The sequence below is a fragment of the Chrysemys picta genome, chromosome 22, assembly GCF_011386835.1.
Source record: "Chrysemys picta bellii isolate R12L10 chromosome 22, ASM1138683v2, whole genome shotgun sequence".
Classification (NCBI taxonomy): Eukaryota; Metazoa; Chordata; order Testudines; family Emydidae; genus Chrysemys; species Chrysemys picta.
Genome location: NC_088812.1, coordinates 8,578,828 through 8,601,884, shown reverse-complemented (window position 1 = coordinate 8,601,884; position 23,057 = coordinate 8,578,828). Strand labels below are relative to the sequence as shown.

Sequence of the window (23,057 nt, the reverse complement as noted above, 5' to 3'; positions counted from 1 at the left end):
TTGCTGTGAAAAACAGGGGATGTGAAAAGCAAGACAGGCTATTGAGATCAATAGTGGAATTTCCCTGAACAAACTCAAAGTGGGGAGGAGCTCCCTGTCTGCCTGGTCCCACTGACTCTCTCCAGCAGGGCACATGGTCCCTGGGCAGAGCTGTCCGGCACTGCACTCAACCAGGAGTCACAAAGCCTCGGTGATTTTCAGCAGGCTTTGTGGATACGCTTTTCATTATTCAGCAATTATGGATGATTTGAGAGGAAGGATGGGCTGACTTGGGAGAGCAGGGTTCTGTTCCTGGCTCCAGCACAGACTCCCTCTGTGACCTGGGCCTCTGCTCCCCATCTGTGCAATGGGATGCCCTGCCCTGCCCTGCCCTGCCACACAGGAGGTGGGAGGACAAATGCATTAAATATTGGGAAGTGCCCAGCCACTATAGTGACGGGGGCCTGATAAGTGCCTTAGTTTGATGGCTTATTGATAATCTTTCGAACATCCAAAAATGTACTTCACAAAACCAAGTTGAAGACTTAGTTCTTGTGCTGAAGAGTTGCTAATCTCTGTCTGACCTGACACAACTAGCAAGGGCCATAAAAAGGCAAGAGTTATGGATAGACAAAGGACAAGGGGGATAATAAGACAAGGGGGATGATCTTGGGCTCTGGAATGGGACTCTGGAAATCTAGGTTAAATTTCTGGTTTGCCTTCGACTCCTGGTGGGATTCTGGGCATGTTTAAAAATCTGTCCCCGTGCCTCAGTTTCCCCATTTGTAAAATGGGGATCATGCCTTCCAGTCTCATAAGAGAGTTGTGAGGGTCCGGTCACCAATCTCTGGGAGGGACTTAGAGAGTTTAAGGCCAAAAGGGACCATCAGATCATCTAGTCTGATCTGGACAGCATAGTTACTCTTGCAGTGAAAGCAATAACTTGGGTTTGCCTAGAAAAGGAAGACGGCCTACGCTGCCTTGGCAGTGGTGAAACACGAAATACCCACATAGACTGCTCTAGGGGCCCACAGTGACTCAGTACAGCATGGGCTCATATTACTGCTTCTGGTGGCATTTACGATATTTTTTGGTATTTTGCCATTTTTTGCTGAAAACTGTATATGAAAATTCCCGCCTAGTGATTGTTTCACAAACTGTTTTTATTTCACTTGCTCGTTATTTTTAATGGTCACTGGGGAACTCATGATTGGTCACTTGTTGTCACATGGTGTTTCCATTTTAGATGGCATGTGTGACCCAGGCGCCAAAGTGCCCTGCTGGTCTGATGGTCGGGGGGGAGACTGCTCAGGGAGGGGGAGACTAGCAGTTTCCTGAACAGACCAGACTGAAACGGGTGCTCATCTGTGCACGGCCAGCATGGCTGGCTCAGTTTGCGCATGGTCCCATTCTTTCTGCTGCAGGACTCTGTCCTGCCATTAAACGGCTCCTTCACCAGCTTTGTAATTGTCCCTCCAAAGAAGGACGTATTCATAAGAAATGACTAGGCCACACGTCAGAGATTTGTCTGGCCTAGGGTGTGCAGGGGGGTGTCAGAATGAGGTAGCAGCTAATGCCTTCTAACACCTCCTTGAACGACGGAGGGCGAGACAGAGGCTTTCAACTCATGCTAGCTGGACAAGTTGAAAGCTAGACTCCCACGTCTTGGCTCCAGCTCACTCAGGTAACCCACGTTCAAGTCTCTGCTGCCTTGTCTCTACTAGACCTTCAGAACAGGGCAGTTTGAGTGTGGTATTAACCCCCACACAACGGGCAGCACTCTCCACAGTACACAGAACACTATTATGGCACAAGACATAGCCCTGATGGCATGGATCCATGTGCAAGTGGAATGGGTCCCCTGGGAGCTGCTAGCTAGGACTAGTACCAGCTCCTGGTTGTGGGAAAGGCCAGGTCCGGAGCTATAAAGAGAATTCACTCTGACATGTCGCAGGCTTTATTCAGTGCTGACAATGCGTGTTTGCTGCGTTTCCCACAGAAAGCTGGGGCCAGCCTGCCGTGTTCCTGGGAGGTTATTTTATCCTGGACTTGATTTATGAAAGGGCCCAAGAGAAAGCTAGAGGGCTTTAAAACTGGATTCAGCGATCTTGCCGTTCAGAGGGTGAAACACAGGGGAGGGGCTGGGCAAACACTCCAGAAAGGATGGTCTGGCTTATCTCTTGTGGGCTCAGAGGAGCACTCACTTCCTACCAAAATGCCTCTTCAGTGCTCCCAGCATGAAACAAACCCAGAGTTTGCTTAGGTCTTGGGTGGTGGCAAAGGGCAGCACCCAAAACCTGTGTGAAGTCAGGGTTCAGCTCATGTGCACTCCCCTGCAAAGGCAAGAGAGTTTGGGACTGCCGAGTGAACAGGCTAGGTGGAACAGTCCTGCTGACAGCAACTAGTCTGGAATCTCAGAAAGGGCTAGAGGTTCTTCTCTCTCCCACCCCAGCATCAATCAGAAGTAACTCCCCCGCCACCTGTGGAGTCACCCTGGTGTAAAATTGGTGCAAGTGAGATTGGATTCAGGCTCAGTGGGTATGTCTACACTGCAATTAAAGGGGCTGTTTAATTGTGATGTAGATCATAGGACTGGAGGGGACCTTGAGAAGTCATCTAATCCAGTCCCCTGCACTCATGGCAGGACTATATTATCTAGACCATCCCTGACAGGTGTTTGTCCAGCCTGCTCTTAAAAATCTTCAATGATGGAGATTCCACAATCTGCCTAGACAATTTATTCCAGTGCTTAACGACTCTGACAGTTAGGAAGTTTTTCCTAATGTCCAACCTAAACTGCCCTTGCTGTAATTTAAGCCCATTGCGTCTTGTCCTATCCTCAGAGGTTAAGAAGAGCAATTTTTCTCCCTCTTCCTTGTAACAAACTTTTATGTGCTTGAAAACTGTTATCATGTTCCCTCTCAGTTGTCTCTTTTCCAGACTAAACAAATCCAATTTTTTCAATCTTCCCTCATAGGTCATGTTTTCTAGACCTTTAATCATTTTTATTGTTCTTCTCTGGACTTTCTCCAGTTTGTCCACATCGTTCCTGAAATGTGGTGCCCAGAACTGGACACAAAACTCCAGCTGAGCCCTAATCAGCGTGTAGTGGAGTGGAAGAATTACTTATCGTGTCTTGTTTACGACATTCTGCTAATAGCTTGTGATCCGCTATGACACCCAGATCCCTTTCTGCAGTACTCCTTCCTAGGCGGTCATTTCCCAGTTTGTATGCGTGCAACTGATTGTTCCTTCCTAAGTGGAGTCCTTTGCATTTGTCCGTATTGAATTTCATCCTGTTTACTTCAGACCATTTCTCCAGTTTGTCCAGATCATTTTGAATTTTAATCCTATCCCCCAAAGCACTTGCAACCCCTCCCGGTTTCATATTGTCTGCAAACTTTGTAAGTGTACTCTCTATGCCATTATCTAAACCATTGAAGAAGATATTGAAAAGAACCAGACCCAGCACTGATCCCTGGAGGACACCACTTGATGTGCTCTTCCAGCTTGACTGTGAACCACTGATTACTACTCCCTGGGAACGGTTTTCCAGCCAATTATGCATCCATCTTAGATGTTCAGGCTCATGCTGTAGGATCCTGTGAGGTGGGAGGGCCCAGAGCTTGGGCTGCAGCCCGAGCCCAAACCTCTACACTGCAATTAAACATCCCTGCTGCAGCCCAAGCGTCACCCCCACCCCTGAGCCCGAATCAGCTGGCGTGGGCAAGCCGTGGGTGTCTAATTGCAGTGTAGATATACCCAGTGTTTCTCTCTGTGGGGGCTTGAAAAGTACTTAGCTGTCCTGAGAACCCCTCTCTGGTCAGCTGCTCCAATCCTGTGGCAAGCTGCTGGTGTCCCATCCCTGCAGAGCTCCTTGTTTCCCTGGAGAGGAACACCGAGGTGACGCCTGTTGTTCAGCGCTGGCCATTCTGTGTGTTGGAGTTTCTAGTGTGAAGAACAGGGAGGGTTCCTGGCTTGCAGGTGGAGGGCGTAGCCTCACCCCAGCTAGGTCAGGGATGTAGGCTCTGTTCACAGCAGGACTGTGGGGCTGGGCTCTGAATGCTGCAGCTCTCTCTCAGGGCCAGCTCTAGCTTTTTTGCTGCCCCAAGCAGCAAAAAAAAGCGCCCCCCCCCAGTCCCCCCTGCCGAGCGCTGCGCTACGTCCCCCCCCCCCAGCCGAACGCCGCCGGAACCCCCCCCAGAGCGCCACCCCCCGCGCCGCCCCCCCGCCGAGCGCAGCATGCCGGACCCACCCACCCCCTGCGCCGAGTGCCACCGGAACCCCCCCCCCCCGAGTGCCCAGACCCGCGACGCCCCCCCCGCCGAGCGCCGCAACGCCGGAGCCCGCCCCCGCCCCCTGCCAAGCGCCGCCGGAACCCCCCTCCAGCGCTGCACCCGCGCCGCATCCCCCCCCGAGCGCCGCGCGCCGGAACCCCCCCCGAGCGCCAAGCCCCGCGCTGCCCCCCGCCGAGCGCCGCCAGCTGGTTTGGGTGACTTTATCCCCTTTGCCTCGTTGTCAGACCCTTGTGAAAGCTGGAAGTGACATTTCTTCCCCTGGTTTGGTTTCCCCACTTGGCAAACAGTCCCCCTCTCCATGCCTGCCTCCCCATGGAGCTGCCTTATTGTTTGCTTCCTTTTGGGGGGCACTCAACTGGCACTGCCTGAGCTGAGACCAGGCCCCACATGGCATCGTGGAGTCCTGAGTTAGACTCCTCTCATGGAAGTGCACGTTTCCTCCTAAATACAAATAGAGTAAGAGACAGAGACACTTCTTCATAGATTCCAAGGCCAGAGGGGGCCATGTAGTCCTCAGGCCATACGACTTACCTGAGTTAATTCCTGCTTGAGCGAAAGCACGTATTGTAAAAAACCTCCGAACTAGATGAAAAAGGTGCCAGTGATGGAGAACCCAGCATGCCCCGTGGTAACTTGGTCCAAAGGTTAATCATCCTTTAAACGTGTGCCTTATTTCCAGTCTGACTTTGTCTAGCTGCAACTTCCAGCCACTGGCTTTTCCCCAAAGGGGCCCGGGCTTGAAGGGCTTGAGATCTGCAGGCATCCCTCTATCCCTTATGCTGCCCCCATTTCCCAGTTCTTCCTAGTAACCAGAGGATCACCCCATCACTCCTCACCCCCCCAGAAAGAGCCACCCGCTGTCCTTATGCAGGGCTTATTTGGGTGCATGGCAGCTCCTGGGACAGAGGGAATGTGCTGTTCCAGGAACGATGAAACTTCAGAGGTCTCAGATCCAGGGAGCAGCAGGATGCCACCCAAGAGTGCACATGACGGCACCAGCTGTTCTGGGAGCTCGATTCTAAGGTGTTAGAAGGGAACTGGTGGCATCTGGAGCCCAGAGGCCTTGCCTAGGCTATGTAGGGGAAGGGCTGGAGATGGAGAACTCTCAGGTGAACTTTCACCTGATCATTTGTACTGGTGCCAATTTGTTGGACCCAAAACTTGGAAACAAACCTGACTCTCAGCTTTAGAAAATGCTGCTGGGTGCAGGCAATTCTGCAATGTCCCCACCAGGGGTCCCTAACGATCTCGGCTAGCCATAGCGAGCAACTCTTTGGGTCCATGTACACTGCAATTATGCAATGATGTCGTAGCCATGTCAGTCCCAAGCTATTAGGTCTGGTCTACACTACAGCATTAGCACATTGACCGAACTCTGTAAGCATCAACACTAAAATGTAGCTCCTACCGATGAAAGTCACCCACTACCCTGATCTAATAACTCCACCTCCGTGAGAGGCGTAGTGCTTAGGTTGATGTAGTTAGGGTGACACAGTGTCCATGTAGGCATTGCGTTACTTACGTCGCCTGTTCGCTGTCGCCTCTGCTCAGGGCTCACAGCTGGAGTCCCCCCCGTCAGCCCGAGCTGTCAGCCCCACGCAGGACTCACAGCTCAGCCTGTCAGCTCCCGGTGGCAGAGCTCCTGCTGTCAGAGCCCCACAAGGCCCCACACAATTAAGTCAGTGGAAGCTCCTGGTAATGACGCGCATCACCGAGAGGATGTGATACAGCACTTTAGTTACTGCGCGGACTGTACAGCCAATTCACTTAAATCAGCTTAACTTTGTGGTGTAGACATGCCCTTAGAGAGACCAGGTCGGCGAGGTAATATCCTTTATCTTATGATATCTTAATAATGGTACATATTTAACCCAAGCTCTGGAACCTCCCACCTTGCATGGTCCTAGAGCCTGGGCACCAGCCCGAGCCTGAACGTCTACACTGCAATTAAACAGCTCCTTAGCCCGTGTCAGCTGGCATGGGCCAGCCGTGGGTGTCTAACTCCAGTGTAGACATACCCTATAAGAAAGGCCACTCCTGGTCCCACCATTCTGGTGCAGCTGCAGTGAGGTGAATTGGCAGCATCGCTTTGGCTTGGGGGGAAGACAGGGCCCTGGTGGTTCAGACCTCGCTGCCTCAGACTTACATGGCCTTGCACAGGCCTGAGAACGTGCCCTGGGGCTCATGCCCCCCGGCCCCATCTGTATGGCAGCCTGGGGGAGGGGCAGTGCATGCACTGGAGGACGAGTGTGGGGTTTCTGCGCTAGGGAAGGGGCAGTGTGTAGGGTGTATATGCTGGAGGAGGGGCAGTGAGAGTACCTGTTCTGGGAGAGAGGCAGTGGGGGGTACGTGTGCTGGGGTAGTGAGGGTTGCTGGGGGAGGGGCAGGGTGGGAGGGCATGTGCTGGGCAAGGGGCACTGCAGGGGTGACTGAGGGCCAGGCTTTGGGCCACATGGGCACATTCTGTAAGTCACAGACAAGAGACTTCCCAAGCTTGGTTTGTGCCCTTGTGCTAAAGTGACTCACGTGCAGTGTTCAGCTTCCCATCCCTGTGGAGCCAGCAGCTCCCCTTCCCGAGGTCCCGGCAGCCCAGGGCGCTGGGCTGGACCAGGACCGATGGGATCAGGCCACAGGTGCAGGCACCAGGGAGCATATCATCCTCTGCAGGGAAGGAATGGCCTCCTTATCTGACCCCCCGGGGGGGTGCTGAATGGCCTGCCCTGCGTCAGAGCCCGGCTATCTCCCATCTCGCTCCTCTGGTGCGGAAAGCTCCTGGGCATGGCTGGGCCAGAGGGGGCTGAGACTGGTTCGTCACCAGGAGGGTGATCCAGGCAGGGCTCAGTCCAAGGATGGCTCCCACTCACCCTAGCACCTGTTGGGGACAAAGGGGGTCCCCCGTGAAAAGCCCACCCCTGTGGCACTGTTCTGGTGGCACATGGGAGGGCTCTGCCCCAGACTGGGCCAACCCTCGGAGCAATGTCAGCGAGGGAAGCGGAGTGGCAGTCAGATGGGGAAAGAGCGCAGGCACTCCTGCAACTTTCCCTGGCCTGTCTTATTAATGGGGCCATGCAAGACTCAGACTGAGGTTCCCGGGACAATCCCAGGGAAATGCTGGCAGGCTGGGGATTACCAGCGGGCAAGGGGGGTACGTGTGCTGGGGTAGTGAGAAATGCTGGCAGGCTGGGATTACCAGCGAGCAAGGGGGGTACGTGTGCTGGGGTAGTGGGAAATGCTGGCAGGCTGGGGATTACCAGTGGGCAAGGGGGGTACGTGTGCTGTGGTAGTGAGAAGTGCTGGCAGGCTGGGGATTACCAGCGAGCAAGGGGGGTACGTGTGCTGGGTAGTGAGAAATGCTGGCAGGCTGGGGATTACCAGTGGGCAAGGGGGGTACGTGTGCTGTGGTAGTGAGAAGTGCTGGCAGGCTGGGGATTACCAGCGAGCAAGGGGGGTACGTGTGCTGGGGTAGTGAGAAGTGCTGGCAGGCTGGGGATTACCAGCGGGCAAGGGGGGTACGTGTGCTGTGGTAGTGAGAAGTGCTGGCAGGCTGGGGATTACCAGTGGGCAAGGGGGGTACGTGTGCTGGGGTAGTGAGAAGTGCTGGCAGGCTGGGGATTACCAGTGGGCAAGGGGGGTACGTGTGCTGTGGTAGTGAGAAGTGCTGGCAGGCTGGGGATTACCAGCGGGCAAGGGGGGTACGTGTGCTGGGGTAGTGAGAAGTGCTGGCAGGCTGGGGATTACCAGCGGGCAAGGGGGGTACGTGTGCTGGGGTAGTGAGAAATGCTGGCAGGCTGGGGATTACCAGCGGGCAAGGGGGGTACGTGTGCTGGGGTAGTGGGAAATGCTGGCAGGCTGGGGATTACCAGCGGGCAAGGGGGGTACGTGTGCTGGGGTAGTGAGAAATGCTGGCAGGCTGGGGATTACCAGCGGGCAAGGGGGGTACGTGTGCTGGGGTAGTGGGAAATGCTGGCAGGCTGGGGATTACCAGCGGGCAAGGGGGGTATGTGTGCTGGGGTAGTGGGAAATGCTGGCAGGCTGGGGATTACCAGCGGGCAAGGGGGGTACGTGTGCTGGGGTAGTGGGAAATGCTGGCAGGCTGGGGATTACCAGTGGGCAAGGGGGGTACGTGTGCTGGGGTAGTGAGAAATGCTGGCAGGCTGGGGATTACCAGCGGGCAAGGGGGGTACGTGTGCTGGGGTAGTGAGAAATGCTGGCAGGCTGGGGATTACCAGTGGGCAAGGGGGGTACGTGTGCTGGGGTAGTGAGAAGTGCTGGCAGGCTGGGGATTACCAGTGGGCAAGGGGGGTACGTGTGCTGGGGTAGTGAGAAATGCTGGCAGGCTGGGGATTACCAGCGGGCAAGGGGGGTACGTGTGCTGGGGTAGTGAGAAGTGCTGGCAGGCTGGGGATTACCAGTGGGCAAGGGGGGTACGTGTGCTGGGGTAGTGAGAAATGCTGGCAGGCTGGGGATTACCAGCGGGCAAGGGGGGTACGTGTGCTGGGGTAGTGGGAAATGCTGGCAGGCTGGGGATTACCAGTGGGCAAGGGGGGTACGTGTGCTGGGGTAGTGAGAAGTGCTGGCAGGCTGGGGATTACCAGTGGGCAAGGGGGGTACGTGTGCTGGGGTAGTGAGAAATGCTGGCAGGCTGGGGATTACCAGTGGGCAAGGGGGGTACGTGTGCTGGGGTAGTGAGAAATGCTGGCAGGCTGGGGATTACCAGTGGGCAAGGGGGGTATGTGTGCTGGGGTAGTGAGAAATGCTGGCAGGCTGGGGATTACCAGTGGGCAAGGGGGGTACGTGTGCTGGGGTAGTGAGAAGTGCTGGCAGGCTGGGGATTACCAGTGGGCAAGGGGGGTACGTGTGCTGGGGTAGTGAGAAGTGCTGGCAGGCTGGGGATTACCAGCGGGCAAGGGGGGTATGTGTGCTGGGGTAGTGAGAAATGCTGGCAGGCTGGGGATTACCAGCGGGCAAGGGGGGTACGTGTGCTGGGTTAGTGAGAAATGCTGGCAGGCTGGGGATTACCCCAGTGCCAACTTTCCCTGCAGCACTCCCTGCTCAGAGCTGTGTCCTCAGTATCATCAAACCCTCACACCAGCTTTCCCCCAACAGCCCTGCACCCCCCCCCCACACATGCGCCTTTGCATCACCCAGTGACATCAGAGGGGAACACCTTTAAAACTGAGCAAAGGAAATACTTTTCACGTCACACAATTAGCCTGTGGGACTCACTGCCACCAGATGTCATTGCGGATACGAGCTCAACAGGGTTAAAAGAAGAACAGATGTTTGTATCCCGGTTACACTGGAGAGGGTAGAAAGGGTACAAGGGCTATAAATCCTCATGGCATGATCCAGTCACTGGGGGTTAGGGAGCCATGGACAGGTTATTCCAGAATTGTCCACTAGAGGGTTTCCTTCAGCTTCCTCTGAAGCAGCCAGTCCTGGCTGGTGTCCAAGACAGGAGCTGGACTAGAGGGACACTGCTCTGATGTGCTACGGCAACGCCTGTGTTCCAGCGGCGAGTGCCAGGACATTGTGTCTACTTGGCCATCTGGGGAGCTCGTTGTGCAGTCCAACAAAGGCCCCTGCTGGACACAGGCTTCCTCCTCCCGCTCCCGTGGGAGGAAGAGGCCAGCAGCTTTAGGGCCGGACTGGAGCCGCACGAGGAGCCCCGTTCTGGGCAAGAGTCTCAGGTTGGGGGCAGGAATTTCAAACTTTTCCCTGGGAGAAAATGGATCCCTTATCTTCGAATCTCAACTCGGGCAGCGGCTGCAACTGTGTCTGGACTCAGGTCAGCAGCTCTGAGCCAGCAAGGCTGATATCCACAATCCCCTATGTTTTCCAGGAGCTCTGGTCCCCAGGAGCGGGTCCCTGCTTCCCCATTGCAAATCTGTGTTACTGCCTGCGGGTCAGTGCACCATCACCGTGCCCCGGCAGGCTCCGAGGCAAGGGCAGTCTGTGACCCAGAAGACACCCCCAGCGGGGGTGAGGTGGTGGCAGGGAAGAGCGCAGGTTACAGCTATGGGCTGGCTGGTGGGGAGGGGGATGGAGTGGAGTTTATACAGCATCTCTGCCTATTCACTGATCCAGCCACCCCACATGCTCCCCTGTGATTGGCTCCTCTCCTAGAGATCAGCTGCCCCTGTGGATCAAAGTCCCTTCCCAGAGGGTTGGTGCTGGTGATGAGTTTGCCTTGGGGTGTCAGTGGGTGCTGGGGCTATTGCCCCGTGATCATTTCAAAGCTGAGGAAGAATGTCTCCCTCTTCCAAGGGCTGCTGATCTGCTGTCGCTTGTGGGAGGGCTGGTTAGAGCCAGACAGACCTGGACCCAGCTGCCCTGGCCCGGAAGGCCCAGAAGGCTTGTCCGTGCCGCAGGGAGATGTAGGTGCCGCTTCCACGCAGTCAGGACGTTTGCTGGTTTATGGCTGTGAATGCCATGATCAGCCAGATGCGACAGTCCGAGGGGGCTGGCGTGACTCGCTGGCTGGAGCAGGATCCCACGAGGAGGAGGAAGCCCCTCGTCTCTGAAGAACATTTCCTTATCCCCACTCGGTGCTGCTACTAGGAGTGAACTGATCAGCCATCAGCCCCGAAGGAGGGTCCTGCCCAGCACAGAGCTGTTCACAAGGCGGCTGGATGCAGGGAACCCACAGCCTCTATTACAGAGATACTGCTGCATGGTTAGCGAAGCCCCAGAGAGCACCTAGCTGAGTGCCTTTGTCACTGGGTGGCTGCCCTTTGAGGGATATTAGATCTGCCTCACTGTGACTGACTCCTGGAGCAGGGGGAGGGATGCGAGGGTAGAGGCCCCTGGGCCTGCACTTTGTGTTACTTGGTGAGTTTGTGTTTGAAGAATAGAACTGCCTTGCAGGCGGGGCCTGAGCAGACTCTGGGTCGGGGTGCTCCTTCCTGGGCTCAGGAGTCAGGCCAGCAGCTTCCAGCCTTGTCCTTAGGGGGAGGAGGGTCACTGGACCATATCTCCTCGGCCGTGCCCACCACCCATCCCTTGGACGCCCTGCCTATGTAGAAGGTGAGGAGGCTGGTCGGCAGGAGGCTCAGATGCCCCCTGCTCAGGTTGGGGATGTTCTGCCATGACCCTAGATTTTGAGCGGTGCCTCAGTGCAGCGCTGAGCATGACGGGGCCTGATCCCTGCTGGGGGCCCAGGCTCAGCTGCAACCCAAATTGCTGCCAGGAACCTGCACCCATGAAATCCTCATGTTGGAGTGGAACAACTGGTGTTCCCCGTGGTGTGAGCCAGCTCATTGCTGGCTACTGCTTTGTAACTGGAACTTACTGTCAATGGATTGAGTGTGACCTCGTGGGCAGTCACGCAAGGGGGTCAGGGGAGTCCAGACACAGCTGGGAACAGAGGGAGGAGCTGCTAGTCCTGCTAGTGTCTCATACATCCAGGAAGGGCAAGTCACGCATTCCCCATCCCCACCTTGAGAGCTGCTTCCTTGAACCCATGGACTCACCTTCCGCTTTGGCCATCTCTCTGTTACTGCCCAGCCAGCCCCCAGCCCTGCTTGCCAACAGTGGCTGTGAAGAGGCTGGCAAGACAGGTGCCTGCCCAGCGGCGTAACCTCCCCATCTACGTACGGCAAAGGAAACACAAGGTTTGTTTAGGTGAGATCCTCAGATCTGAGTGCCTGTTGCTCACGATGAGACATGGGAGTGTGAGACTTTCAGCCATGCAGCCCTGGCCTGGTTACCTTCCCTTCGGTGCTGATCCCAGGGCTTCTTCGGAGATTAGCAGCTGGGGTAGCCATGACCCACCGTGTGCCCAGACAGTCATGGCTTGGCTGGTTTCAGTATTAACTGCTTTGCGGCTGTAGTTATTTGCATTTTCCAAACACCCCTCTAGGTGCCATCCAATGTGTGGGCACCAGTTCCATCCCTCTCAGATCACACTGTAAGGACTGACCACAGGTACCCCCCCATCCACACGCTCTTCAACAGCCTCACCCAAGGGAAAGATGAGCTTGGAGGAATGCCTGGAAAGTAATACATCAGGGCTCACGTGAAGCTGGGGGCAGTGAGCTCCTAAACTGATGAGCCCCCCACCCCAATGTGAGCTGCCTCCAGCTCTCTCTCATTTATGCTGAATGAATGCAGTGGTGTGGATTCACACCAGCTGAGAATCCAGCCTGCAACGTTTCCCCGCTAACGCTTGCACGAAATAAAGACCAGCAACCAGCAGGGATATAGCCACTGGAAACAGCCCTGTGTAAGGCTTCTCATGTCTTGTGGTAATACACTCTTCTTACCTCAGCCCTGAGGCTGCCCTTTGCAGTGCCCGGGCAGCACAAGCTCTGGTACTGCAGAGCTCTGCTCCTAGCCCCCAGCACAGCGCATGAGTGGGGGGTGTAGCCAGGGAGAGAGGTGTGGCAGGAGTGCCAGGGCTGTCTGGCACTGTTGCCAGAATGGCCCTTGGGGACTGATGTAGCTGGGCACAATTTGGAGGAGCCCTGAAACTATTCATTTGTGCTGAGAATGACTCTGCCGGGGCAGACCCTGGAACTCGCGGTGTGCGGCACAAATTACTGGGAGCAAAGGCAAGGCTGGAGGGGGGTGAGATGGCATGGGCTGGTGGCGGGTGAAGAAGGGACAGAGAAATAGCTCAGTCCAGAACCGGTCAGAAAATGGAAACCTATTTTCACCAAAAACATTTTTTTTTTTAAATTGGAAATTTGGAAGTTGTTACCAAAGGTTCAAATCAGACCCATTTTCTGTTTAGTCAACATTTTCCAGGCACTTTTTGAATTGTGTAGAGTTCAGAAAGCATTTGGATAATAATTGCAGTAATACTGTGGGGAGAATCTCAGAAGCATGACATATTTCATGTCAAATATCAACAATCCCACATGGAAAAGTTTCTTCTTTAAAAACGTGGCCATTTTTCAATGAAAACCATTTTGTCCCAGAACCATTGCCAGAGCGTCACACTTTGGCAATCCAGACGCATTGGAACAATTCCACAGAGCAGTAAAGCGTTTCATTTTCTGGGTGGGGAGGTTGGGGGGGGGTCCAGCACCAACTCATTTCCTTCAATTCACTGCCCTGCAGGATGGAGAGTTCCCAGGCAGCAGGTCCCAGAAGAGGGAGAGAAATTCCAATATGTACTTCAGACAAAAGGCAGATTAGTCTGGGGCCAGGCCCGGCTGTTTCAGGAGATTAATTATTAGTCAGGTGCAGATAAAACGAGCAAGTTAAATACGGTGATAAAGATTCAGATAAAGCAGAGCCATTATACAGGCGTTTTATGGCAGAGCAGGAACTCTCCTTAATGGGGTGCCTAGAAGTTACCAGCTTGTGCAGCTGTTCGTGCTCTAAGCCTTTTTAGAACTGAGTATATAAAACCTGAATTGGCGACAACCTGAGCATATGGTGAGCTGCCGTGGCCTCAGTGCAGTGTCTGTGCCCTGACACCATCACAGGCTGCCCCGCCCAGCACCTAAGGTAGGCTTGCAGATGTTATGATCATGCTAATGCTGCATATTGTGCCACCTCACACCCGGCACTGAACTGCTAGGGAGGCCAAGGGCTGGATTTTCAAACCAGTTCAGGTCCACGGAGATCAGAAGTATGCAGCCCCCAGCAGCTCCATCTGGGCCGTTTAGGGGCAAGTTTTCCGAAGAGCCCAGCGCCCAGTGCACTCGGTCTCAGCACTCGGAGCTCTGGCAAATCTGGCCCTGACTGTGGGTCTGAGGAGAATTCTGTCCTGGCGGCCCAGACATTTGGAAGAGCCCCGCTGCCCAGAGGACATGGCCATGCTGTTTTGTGCGTGTTTCATGGGCTCCCTCTTCACCAGCACAGCTGCACCAGCCCAGGCCGTGACCTTGGAAATGTTTACAAGCCAAGTAGGGCTCAGGCCTGCTCTGTTCTCAGAGAAACGCCCAGGAATGCATGAGGTGGGGCATAGTGGGGGTTGGTAAATTAGGTTCTTCTCTTTGGCTGAATGACATTAAGGAATTCAGGAGCCGTGATTCCCCACTGGTGCAAGCAATGGCAGAGGATTCAGGTATTTTGTATCCCTGCACAGAGCAGATCCAGATGATGTCAAGGTAAAAGCATCAGCGGCTAGTCCTGCTCTCAAGCTTGGGGAGAGAGAGCTGTCCAAGGGGATGGGACGCCTCCAATCCCCAGGGCAGCCAAGCCCCGGTGTCAGGGCTTCCTTAGCATGTTGCATTTGACCTCAGCCTTCAGGATAGATCCCCCAAGGGCAAGTGCTTTTCTGAATTACCTCACAATAGATTAGCTTCTTTCTACCTTTTCCTCCTTCAGTATGTGTTTGCAATTGCTGTCAAATGCATGGGTGTGTATCTGTGCATTTCAGTGATCTTGGGCCCATATCAACAGTAGCCAGGTGCCTGGCTAAGGTGGGCGAGCCCTTTATGTGTGAACTTGGCACATCCGCATGCATTATACAGCCAAGAGTATTTACTTTCAGGGATGGGGAGTTTTCCAGAGGGGTCATCCCCAGCAATATCTCTGCAGCATCCTCCTTCAGAGCAGGCGAATGATAGGCCCTGCTAACGTTGCGCAAGTGAACAGCGAGGCACCGGCATAGGTGAGCAGAGTTCCCTCTGCTCCCCTGGGGGCGCTCACTCGGTGAGGGGGCTCCTCTGGAGACAGTGCTGCATGGCTATTTTCTAAGGCCCGCCCATGGTGCAGGCTGGAGGCAGGGCTTTCCGACATGGCGAACGCACCAGGGGAGGAGGCCCCCTCGCCATGTCTTTCATGTTGCAACAAATACGGGTGCTGTTGGGTGCTGCAGAACCTTCCCTCAGCACGCCTGTGCCTTTGAGGTTGAAGCAGAGCTGGGAAAAGAATAGCATTAAAGGTTTATTATACAATGGGTGAGGGCTGCATTAGGGGCAGGAGGGGCTGGCTGGGGCCGGACGGTGCAGCTAGTGCAATGTTTGGGGCTGTGGCACACCTGACACCACAGATAATAGGAACTGAATAAACAATAATCAGTTAATGAATGCTTTAGTGTATTTCTGTACTAATGGCTGAGTCAGCATTACGAACCCCGCCCAGCTGCTGCAGGGTTATGCTGGCGGTGCTGGGGTGGGGAAGGATTCTGCAGCGATTTAAATAGAGAGAAGGCGAGCGGTGAACAAAGCCAAGACTCCGCTAGGAAATGTGTTTGCTTGATGCCTAGTGGAGAAGTCTCCTGCTGGGGGCACTCACAGCACCACTGGCATGACAGTGATTTACACTCGGTTGAATCCATCCGGGAAAGACGCTAGTGCCAGCACAGGGAGAAGGGAAGGAGGTTTGTGCTTCCTTTACTCATGGGCTCCTAGGGAACCAACGGGACTCCTGGTGCAGGCCTAGGGTGACCAGAAGTGTGAAAAATCGGGACGGGGGTGGGGAGGTAATAGGCACCTATATAAGACAAAGCCCCAAATATCAGGACTGTCCCTATAAAATGGGGACATCTGGTCACCCTATGCAGGCCATTTCAGGGCACAGAGTCACCAGCCTGCAAGAATATCTTGGCCACACCCCTGGTCCAGGCCCTCCCACAGAAGATACCCTGCACCTGGGGCAGCTGTGGACGTAGGCAGAGGTGGCACAGCCAGTTCTTTGCTTGGCATAGAGGCCCCAGCTTGGAAGGCTGGAGGTATTCCCTGAGGCCTGGTCTACGCACCCGAGTCACCAACCTTCGTGGCACAAAAGAGCTGTGAGGCAATGTTGGCCCTTCCCAGCCCTGCACCTCATGTGTAATTTACACCAGTTTACAGTGGGTGTAAAACACAACCCAATCAGAACTCTTCCCTCACACCTGTCCATGCGCACACTGGATTCACCTATGGCTTGCACGCCACTGGTGTCAATAACACAGCAGGTGCCAGGTCGGGGGACTCGGGCCCATCGTTACTGGGACTGGGCCGAAGCAGAGAGGGCAAAGGTTTGCCAAATTGCTGGGGCTGGGGCAGGGAGGCCCATATTAAACAGGCTGGATTTAGAGTCTTGCTTTCTGCACCTGGCATCTGAAGGGCTCTCAAGGGTGGCAATGCCAGGGCCCATCCCATACTGTGCTGAGTCAGTGAGGCAGAGAGCACGTGCTTCCAGAGCCACCTGCCGAAGATGATGACCAGCAGGGGTAAAGCATGGTGTCCTGCTGCATCCCAGGCCTGCTGGTGCAGCAGCCAACTCCCCTTCGGTCCCTAGAAGGGCTCCCTCCAGTGCAGTCCTGCCCCAGAAGGCTCTGTTTCAGCAGCAGTCCTTCTCCGAGGCCCCCACGGTGCTGCAGTTTGAGGTGGCTGAGCTGTCTGCTTGCAGGTGGAGGGCGTAGCCTCACCCCAGCTAGGTCAGGGATGTAGGCTCTGTTCACAGCAGGACTGTGGGGCTGGGCTCTGAATGCTGCAGCTCTCTCTAGTGTCAGTGTCAGTGTGTCCTGCTCACCCCAAGTCCGGACCCTCTTCCAACCCCCATGCTGGCAGGGCCTCAGCCCTCTACTGGTGGAATGGCTCAGCTGAGCCCTGGGCTGCGCTTGGGAGCTGGTTTGGGTGACTTTATCCCCTTTGCCTCGTTGTCAGACCCTTGTGAAAGCTGGAAGTGACATTTCTTCCCCTGGTTTGGTTTCCCCACTTGGCAAACAGTCCCCCTCTCCATGCCTGCCTCCCCATGGAGCTGGATTCCTGGGGGGCGCTCAACTGGCACAGCCACAAACCAGATGCCCCCAGTGTTGATGTTCTTAAAACCTGCAAAACACCCCGCCCCCCTACGAAGAATTCCCTCTCTGTGCCCAGAGAAGAGAGAGAAAAACACCTATTTGTGCCCAGCCTTTGTGACAGGTGTCACAAAAGCGGTGAACCTCCAGAGACAGCTGGAGTGTGCAGTGCTGGGAATAACCCTCCGTGCAGCTTCAGAGCCAGCAGTGCTGTCACTGTTTTCATGTAGGCCCTATGTAAACCTTGCTCACTGTCGCATTGGTTTTTGTGCTGTCAGGACCGCGGTAGTGTCATTTTCTATTTAATGTGAATGTTACGAGGTCTGATTCTCCTTTCCAGTTTTACAGGGGTAACAGTAGTTTGACTAAAAAGAACGAGGAGTACTTGTGGCACCTTAGAGACTAACAAATTTATTTGGCCATAAGCTTTCGTGGGCTAAAACCCACTTCATCGGATGCATGCAGTGGAAAATACAGTAGGAAGATATATAGACGCAGAGAACATAAAAAAATGGGTGTTGCCATACACACTATAACGAGACTCATCAATTAAGGTGGGCTATTATGAATGAAGTTATTCTCGATTTACACTGGGAGAATTAGGATTCTTGATGTCACTCCGGATTTACACCAGAGTAGGTCAAAGGTGAATCAGGCCCTTTGAGTGCAGGGACTAGCCCTGCAGCAACTCCCTGTCACGGTGCCTCTCTGGCCACATCGCTGCAGGATTCACATGCTGCACAGGCACTAAGGGATTTGTGCTTACCAGACCCTGTGAAGCAGGGAAGTATCATGCCCATGACGCAACTGGACACTGAGGCTCAGAGAGATTCAGTGACTTGCCCAGTCCAGCACCTTGTCCACCAGAACATCCTTCCCATCATCCAGGCTTGCAAAGTTGGTGCCACCTTGGACTCCCCTCCCCCATTCCTGTCTCAGCCCAAGGCCCTCCCCCAAATCCTGCTCTCACCCCTGTTGCTAAGATGTGAATCCATACTCAGGGAATTTCCCACCTTCACCATCGCTTGTGCCTCCTGATAAGGGCTAAACCAGTGCTCATGCTGCTCTTGGCCTGGGGTGGGAAGAGAGGTTGTCGGGAGGAGGTTTTCAGAGTTGGCGAGTTTCAGGGGCCAGAGAGTTCAGGGAAAGAGGAACATTTTGTGTGGTTAATAACGGTGTTTAATGCCATTTAATAACATTGGGGGAAAACGTGAGTTACAGTCCACGGATGGGAGGGGGACTGCCACCACTCACACACACTGCTGGATCTCTGGGGGGGTACCCAGTGCATGCGTGTGTGTGTGTGTGCACATGTGCGTGTGCATCCCAGGGTCCACGAGCCAAGGTACAACTGCAGCACCAAGAAATTGCGACTTTTGTGCCAATTCCTACACTGTCCTCCACTCTCCCCCTTTTGCTGCAGGGGCTTCAGTGTAACCCGCATCCCCTGTGTCCCTCATGGGACTTCAGCCAGGGACACTGAAATTACAGCATCACGAGCTGTGTGATCTGCTCCCCTTCACCTCAGAGCCTAAATGCCAACAAGGTTCACACTTAACTACAAATTGCCAGCTGCCTCCAGCAGGCGCCCGTGTCAGTGTTCAGATTCCAGCTTCACTGCAGTCTCACCCACCTCTTGGTTCTGTCATGGCCCACCCAGAGTAGCGGCCACATTCTGCCCAGATGTTGCTGCAAGGGAGTGGTGGGTGAGTGATAGATGTGCTCGGATATGAAGTGCTCTGAGATCTAAGAAGCCTTCAGGACCTGAAGGGTGCCAGGAATCTGCATGGATTTGCTCCTTAAAGGGATGCACAATGAAGAAAATTACACAGAAGCCTTGGACTTTTGACTCAGATGTTCCAGACACACTGACAGCACTCAAGGGCAGACTCCAGGCCTGCTGTAAGAAGGTGCTGCATCTCAGGGCAAGGTGATGCAGAGGCGTAATTGACAGCATTGCTATTGGGTGGTTGTTACTTTGTATCGGAGTAGTACTTAGAGTCTTCAGCCAAGATGGGGACCCCCTGGCGTCGGGTGCAGCACAGACAGTGAGAGGCAATCCCTGTCCCAAAGAGCACACTCTCACTAGACAAGACCGAGAGTGGAAGCAGGAAGGTCAGAGCCCCCATTTCACAAAGCCATGCCGGGACTGGTCCAGGGCACACAGGGAGTCTGTGGCAGAGCTGGGAATTGAACCCAACTCTCCTGAGCCCAACGTCTGGTGTGAACTGGGGAAAGGGCTGTAAGCAGCAACGCAGAGTAATGTGCCAGAGATGTGCAAAATGAGCATAAATCACATGGCAGGAAAACAGAAGGGCACAGCAGGAACAACAGGAAGGGGTGAAATATGGCAGCTCTCACCCAGACCATGCGCTTGGGGCTGTATGAGCTAAGGTCTGCCCAGGAGAGGAGTAGAGACAGTCCAAAAGTCCAGCCTCATCACACATCCAGAGATCGACGAGGCTTCAGCGCCAGCCCATTGGCCCACATGCTGGCCCTTCCCTCAGCTCAGTGATTTGATCTGCTGCACTCTCAGGGCCCAGCCTCCTCCCACGCCCACTGGTGTCCGGTGGGAATGGCAGCACTGATGTCACTGAGTGATTCTGATGTAAAACGGGTGTGAGTGAGATCAGAAGTAGGTCCTTGGCATGTGCATTGCACTCACTTGGCAGGAGGCCAAAGCCAGCATCTGTCATTTCGGGTCAGGGAGACCAAGCATCTGCGTCTGGTTGTCAAGAGACCAAGAACCAGCGAGTAGCATCTCAGCGCAGGGTTCTAGATAGTGCAGTGATGGGGGCCGGCTCAGCACCATAGATGGGGTTCCTGCGTGGCAAGGAGGCAGGGCTGCTGGCTGCTACACTCCTAGCCTTGGGCTTAAAGGGCACACTGGGGTTGTTACCAGGAGCAAGGGGACACGATCTAAGAATCTCTCTCCCAGAACTGGTTCCCTCCAGGATCAGAGAGACACAAACGGAGCCTTTGCTCCCACAGCTGAGAATCAGGGTTTTAACTTCGCTTGGCTATTTTATCATGTGAATGGTTAGCTCCGCACTCCCATTTGTTGTCATTGGTACAGTCCCACCTGGATAAAGGGCAGCCAGCCAGCAGGCCATGCCAGCACTCTGGTGAGTCCATGAGTTTAATACCCAGCACTGGCTGGAGTACAAGAGCGAATTGCCCCTGTCACCCCAGGGAGCCCTCAGTCACTAGCCCAGCGGCCAGTTGTGTTTCATGGCACGCGGGACATTTTGTTTTTCAATTTCCAGAACAAAATTAATGGAAAAACGGAAACAAACTTTCTGGGTTTTGAAAAGTGTTTTTATAAAGTTCAGGGGTTTGTTGATTCAGCAAAACACAGGAACATTGTGACCCGGATGAAGGTTCGCTTTGGCTGAAAAGGCTTTTTCAAAAGTTTCCTGGTCAACAAACTGTAGAGGGAACAACGGGAGCGGCTCTGGTCACTAGCTCGGGGGGCTTTGCGTCTCCTGCAGGGCACGTGCAGCTCCGGCTGCTTTTAAATTCAGGCCGGAATTTCACCTGCGCAAAGTTTCGGGCGAGGTTCCCACCCCTAGAGCCCAGGAGGCAGAGGGGCGCGGCGTCCTCCCCGTCCCACTGGGCGAGCCAGGGGGCAACCCCACTCCCGACCCCTGGCGCGGAAGGGGAATCCCCGGCCCGTAGATGGGGCTAAGACCGAGGCTCCCGCCCCCGGCCCGCTCAGCCTGTCCCCAGAGCCCGGTTTGCCAATACGGCCGCGCGGGAGGGTTTACACGGGCTTGGTGCGCGCCGCTCCGGGGGCGTGGCGCTCGCCGCCCGGGCTGGAGGCTTTTCAGGTCCTGTGCCAGACGCTGGAGCGTCTCCTGTGCTCGCTCCCAGTTCCCCGCGGAGGGGAGGCGCAGCAGCCCGGCACGGAGCGTGTCTCCAGCCGGAGGCAGGGCTCAGGGAGCAGGATCCCGGCTCCCCACCGGTGCCCGGGAGCCATGGCTTTGCCCAGGGCACCCCCGGGGTCCTGAGCACCCCGACCCCAAAGGCGGGAGCGGTGGGGCTCTCCGTGCGCCAGTCCAGCTGTTCCTGGCACCGCCCTATGGGCTGGGGCAGCCGGCGGGACACCTGGGAGCCGGACCCCGCGCCAGGCTCAGCCGCGGGACATGCAGGTGGGTGACGCACCGGGACGGGACACGGAGCGAGTTCGCTGCTGGCTGCGATTCGTGCTGGGGAGGTGGAGGGCGCAGAAAGCGGAAAGCCTGGGGTGGGGTGGGGGGTTGGCCAGAGCCTCCCCCGGGCCCAGGCTGAACGCCAAGGGTTTCTCTCTGCACACAGGTGGCCTGGGGCAGGCAGGGCAGGTGGCATGTCGGACCTCTCCTCGAGGACTTGCCAACGCCACCAGGTGGGCTTGGAGACCCCACTGCTGAAGGGCATCTGCTCTACCTGCTCTTGAAGAAGATGCACTTGTTCCGGAGCTACAGCTACCAGATCCAGCTGGAGGGCGAGGCAGGCAGCCTGCCCAGGATACAGGGCATCCGATGGGTAACTACTGAAGCTGCTTCGTGTTGTCTTGCCTAGTGTTTGTGAGAGCTGCAGGCGTGCGTGCCAAGGTGCTAGCAGGGCTCTGCTAGTGGGGAAGGGCGGGGAGGGGATGGTTCCTTGTGACAGGCTCCGGGTGCAGGGAGCTGGCACTGAAGAATGAAGGTTAGTCAGGTTGGAGCAAGACTTTGTTTCATCCCTTGGGCCACTGCTGTAGCAATAACTCACTCCGTAACTAACTAGCAGAGCAAATTGACCTGGACACTGGCAAGTGCTTGGTGCCAGACAGTGGAAAGCAATTCCCAAAGATTCTATGGACAATTGTGGTTTCTGGGGCTTAAGCAGCCAGGATCCTCTGAGATGTGTGTCTGTGATATACTTCTAGGATTCCTAGTCTAGCCTAATTCAATCCAGCACGTAATGGGGCAGAGTTAAATGGGAAAGGTGCAGGAATGCCACCTCTGCACCCACCCTTCCCCCACTCCTCCTCAGAACAGACACCGTTGAGTAGACTGTCTCCACCCATGAATCCTTCCCTGGGGTGCGATTCCGTGTTGTCCTGCAGACTGCCCGCGTGCATTCTAATTGGGTGGTATTTTACATCCACATGGCACTCGCTTTGCACGACTGCACCTGACTTCACCAGGGCCAGGCAAGGGGGAACTGGCCCCAATCCAGAGGGAAGAAGGGAGTTAGTCTCCATGGCCCAGTCAGGGCTTGGCCCCTCTGCTGAGACAGCCAGCGAGGGGGCTGGTTAGGATCAGTTGTTATTAGTGACAACCAGCTGAGACCCGCAGACTCAGCACACGGAGGGGGCCTCCAAATCTGGAGTCAACAGTAATTTGAGGCAGTTTCCACTGTACTACTTCTGCATCCTTCATAGTGTGTTGGGGTGTGACGAAGTGGGACTGTTCTCAATGTTTCCTCTGAATACTGTGTGGGTGCCTCAGTTTCCCCTATGTATTTCTTAAGTCTCTAGGTGGTGGGGAAAGGCCAGTGTGCATAAATCACTGACACTCTGTCTCCCTGGCAGCAAATGGCCAGGGCCCCTCCACCCCCCCCCCCCCCCTGCAAGGTAATAGCTAAAGGTGAACAAAGAGATCAGGTGACCTCCTGGCCCAGGAAAGAGACAAAGCCGGGAGAAAGAGGGGCCGGAGGGGGTTTTCAGAGTTGGAGCTACCTGGGGACTAGGAGTGAGGGCAGACGTGGGTGTCTGGCTCTCTGAACCCCATAATGGACCCGGCCGAGGGGTCCCGTTCGCCGCTGTACCTACAAGCTCTGTTTTAGACCGTGTTCCTGTCATCTAATAAACCTCTGTTTTACTGGCTGGCTGAGAGTCACGTCTGACTGCGAAGTGGGGGGTGCAGAACCCTTTGGCTTCCCCAGGACACTGCCTGGGCGGACTCGCTGTGGGAAGCGCACGGAGGGGCATATGCTGAATGCTCCCAGGAGAGACCCAGGAGGTGAAGCCGTGTGAGCTTCTTGCCCTGAAGATGGTCTGCTCCATGGGAGAGGAGGCTCCCCAAAGTCCTGACTGGCTTTGTGGGGAGCAGTTCCAGAGCATCGCCTGGGGACTC

The 23,057-nt window shown here is 55.2% G+C and overlaps 1 protein-coding gene across 1 annotated transcript in view; it reads left to right on the top strand.

Annotated features, from left to right (window-relative positions):
* Nucleotides 1-20,779: 20,779 nt before the first annotated feature.
* The window catches only part of RAPGEF3 (Rap guanine nucleotide exchange factor 3), a 64,824-nt gene continuing 62,546 nt past the window's right edge, over nucleotides 20,780-23,057 (top strand). The window contains 2 exon segments of the mRNA XM_065576530.1: nucleotides 20,780-21,110; nucleotides 21,277-21,483. Coding sequence (XP_065432602.1) covers nucleotides 21,105-21,110; nucleotides 21,277-21,483 — 213 coding nt within the window. The 5' untranslated portion in view covers nucleotides 20,780-21,104.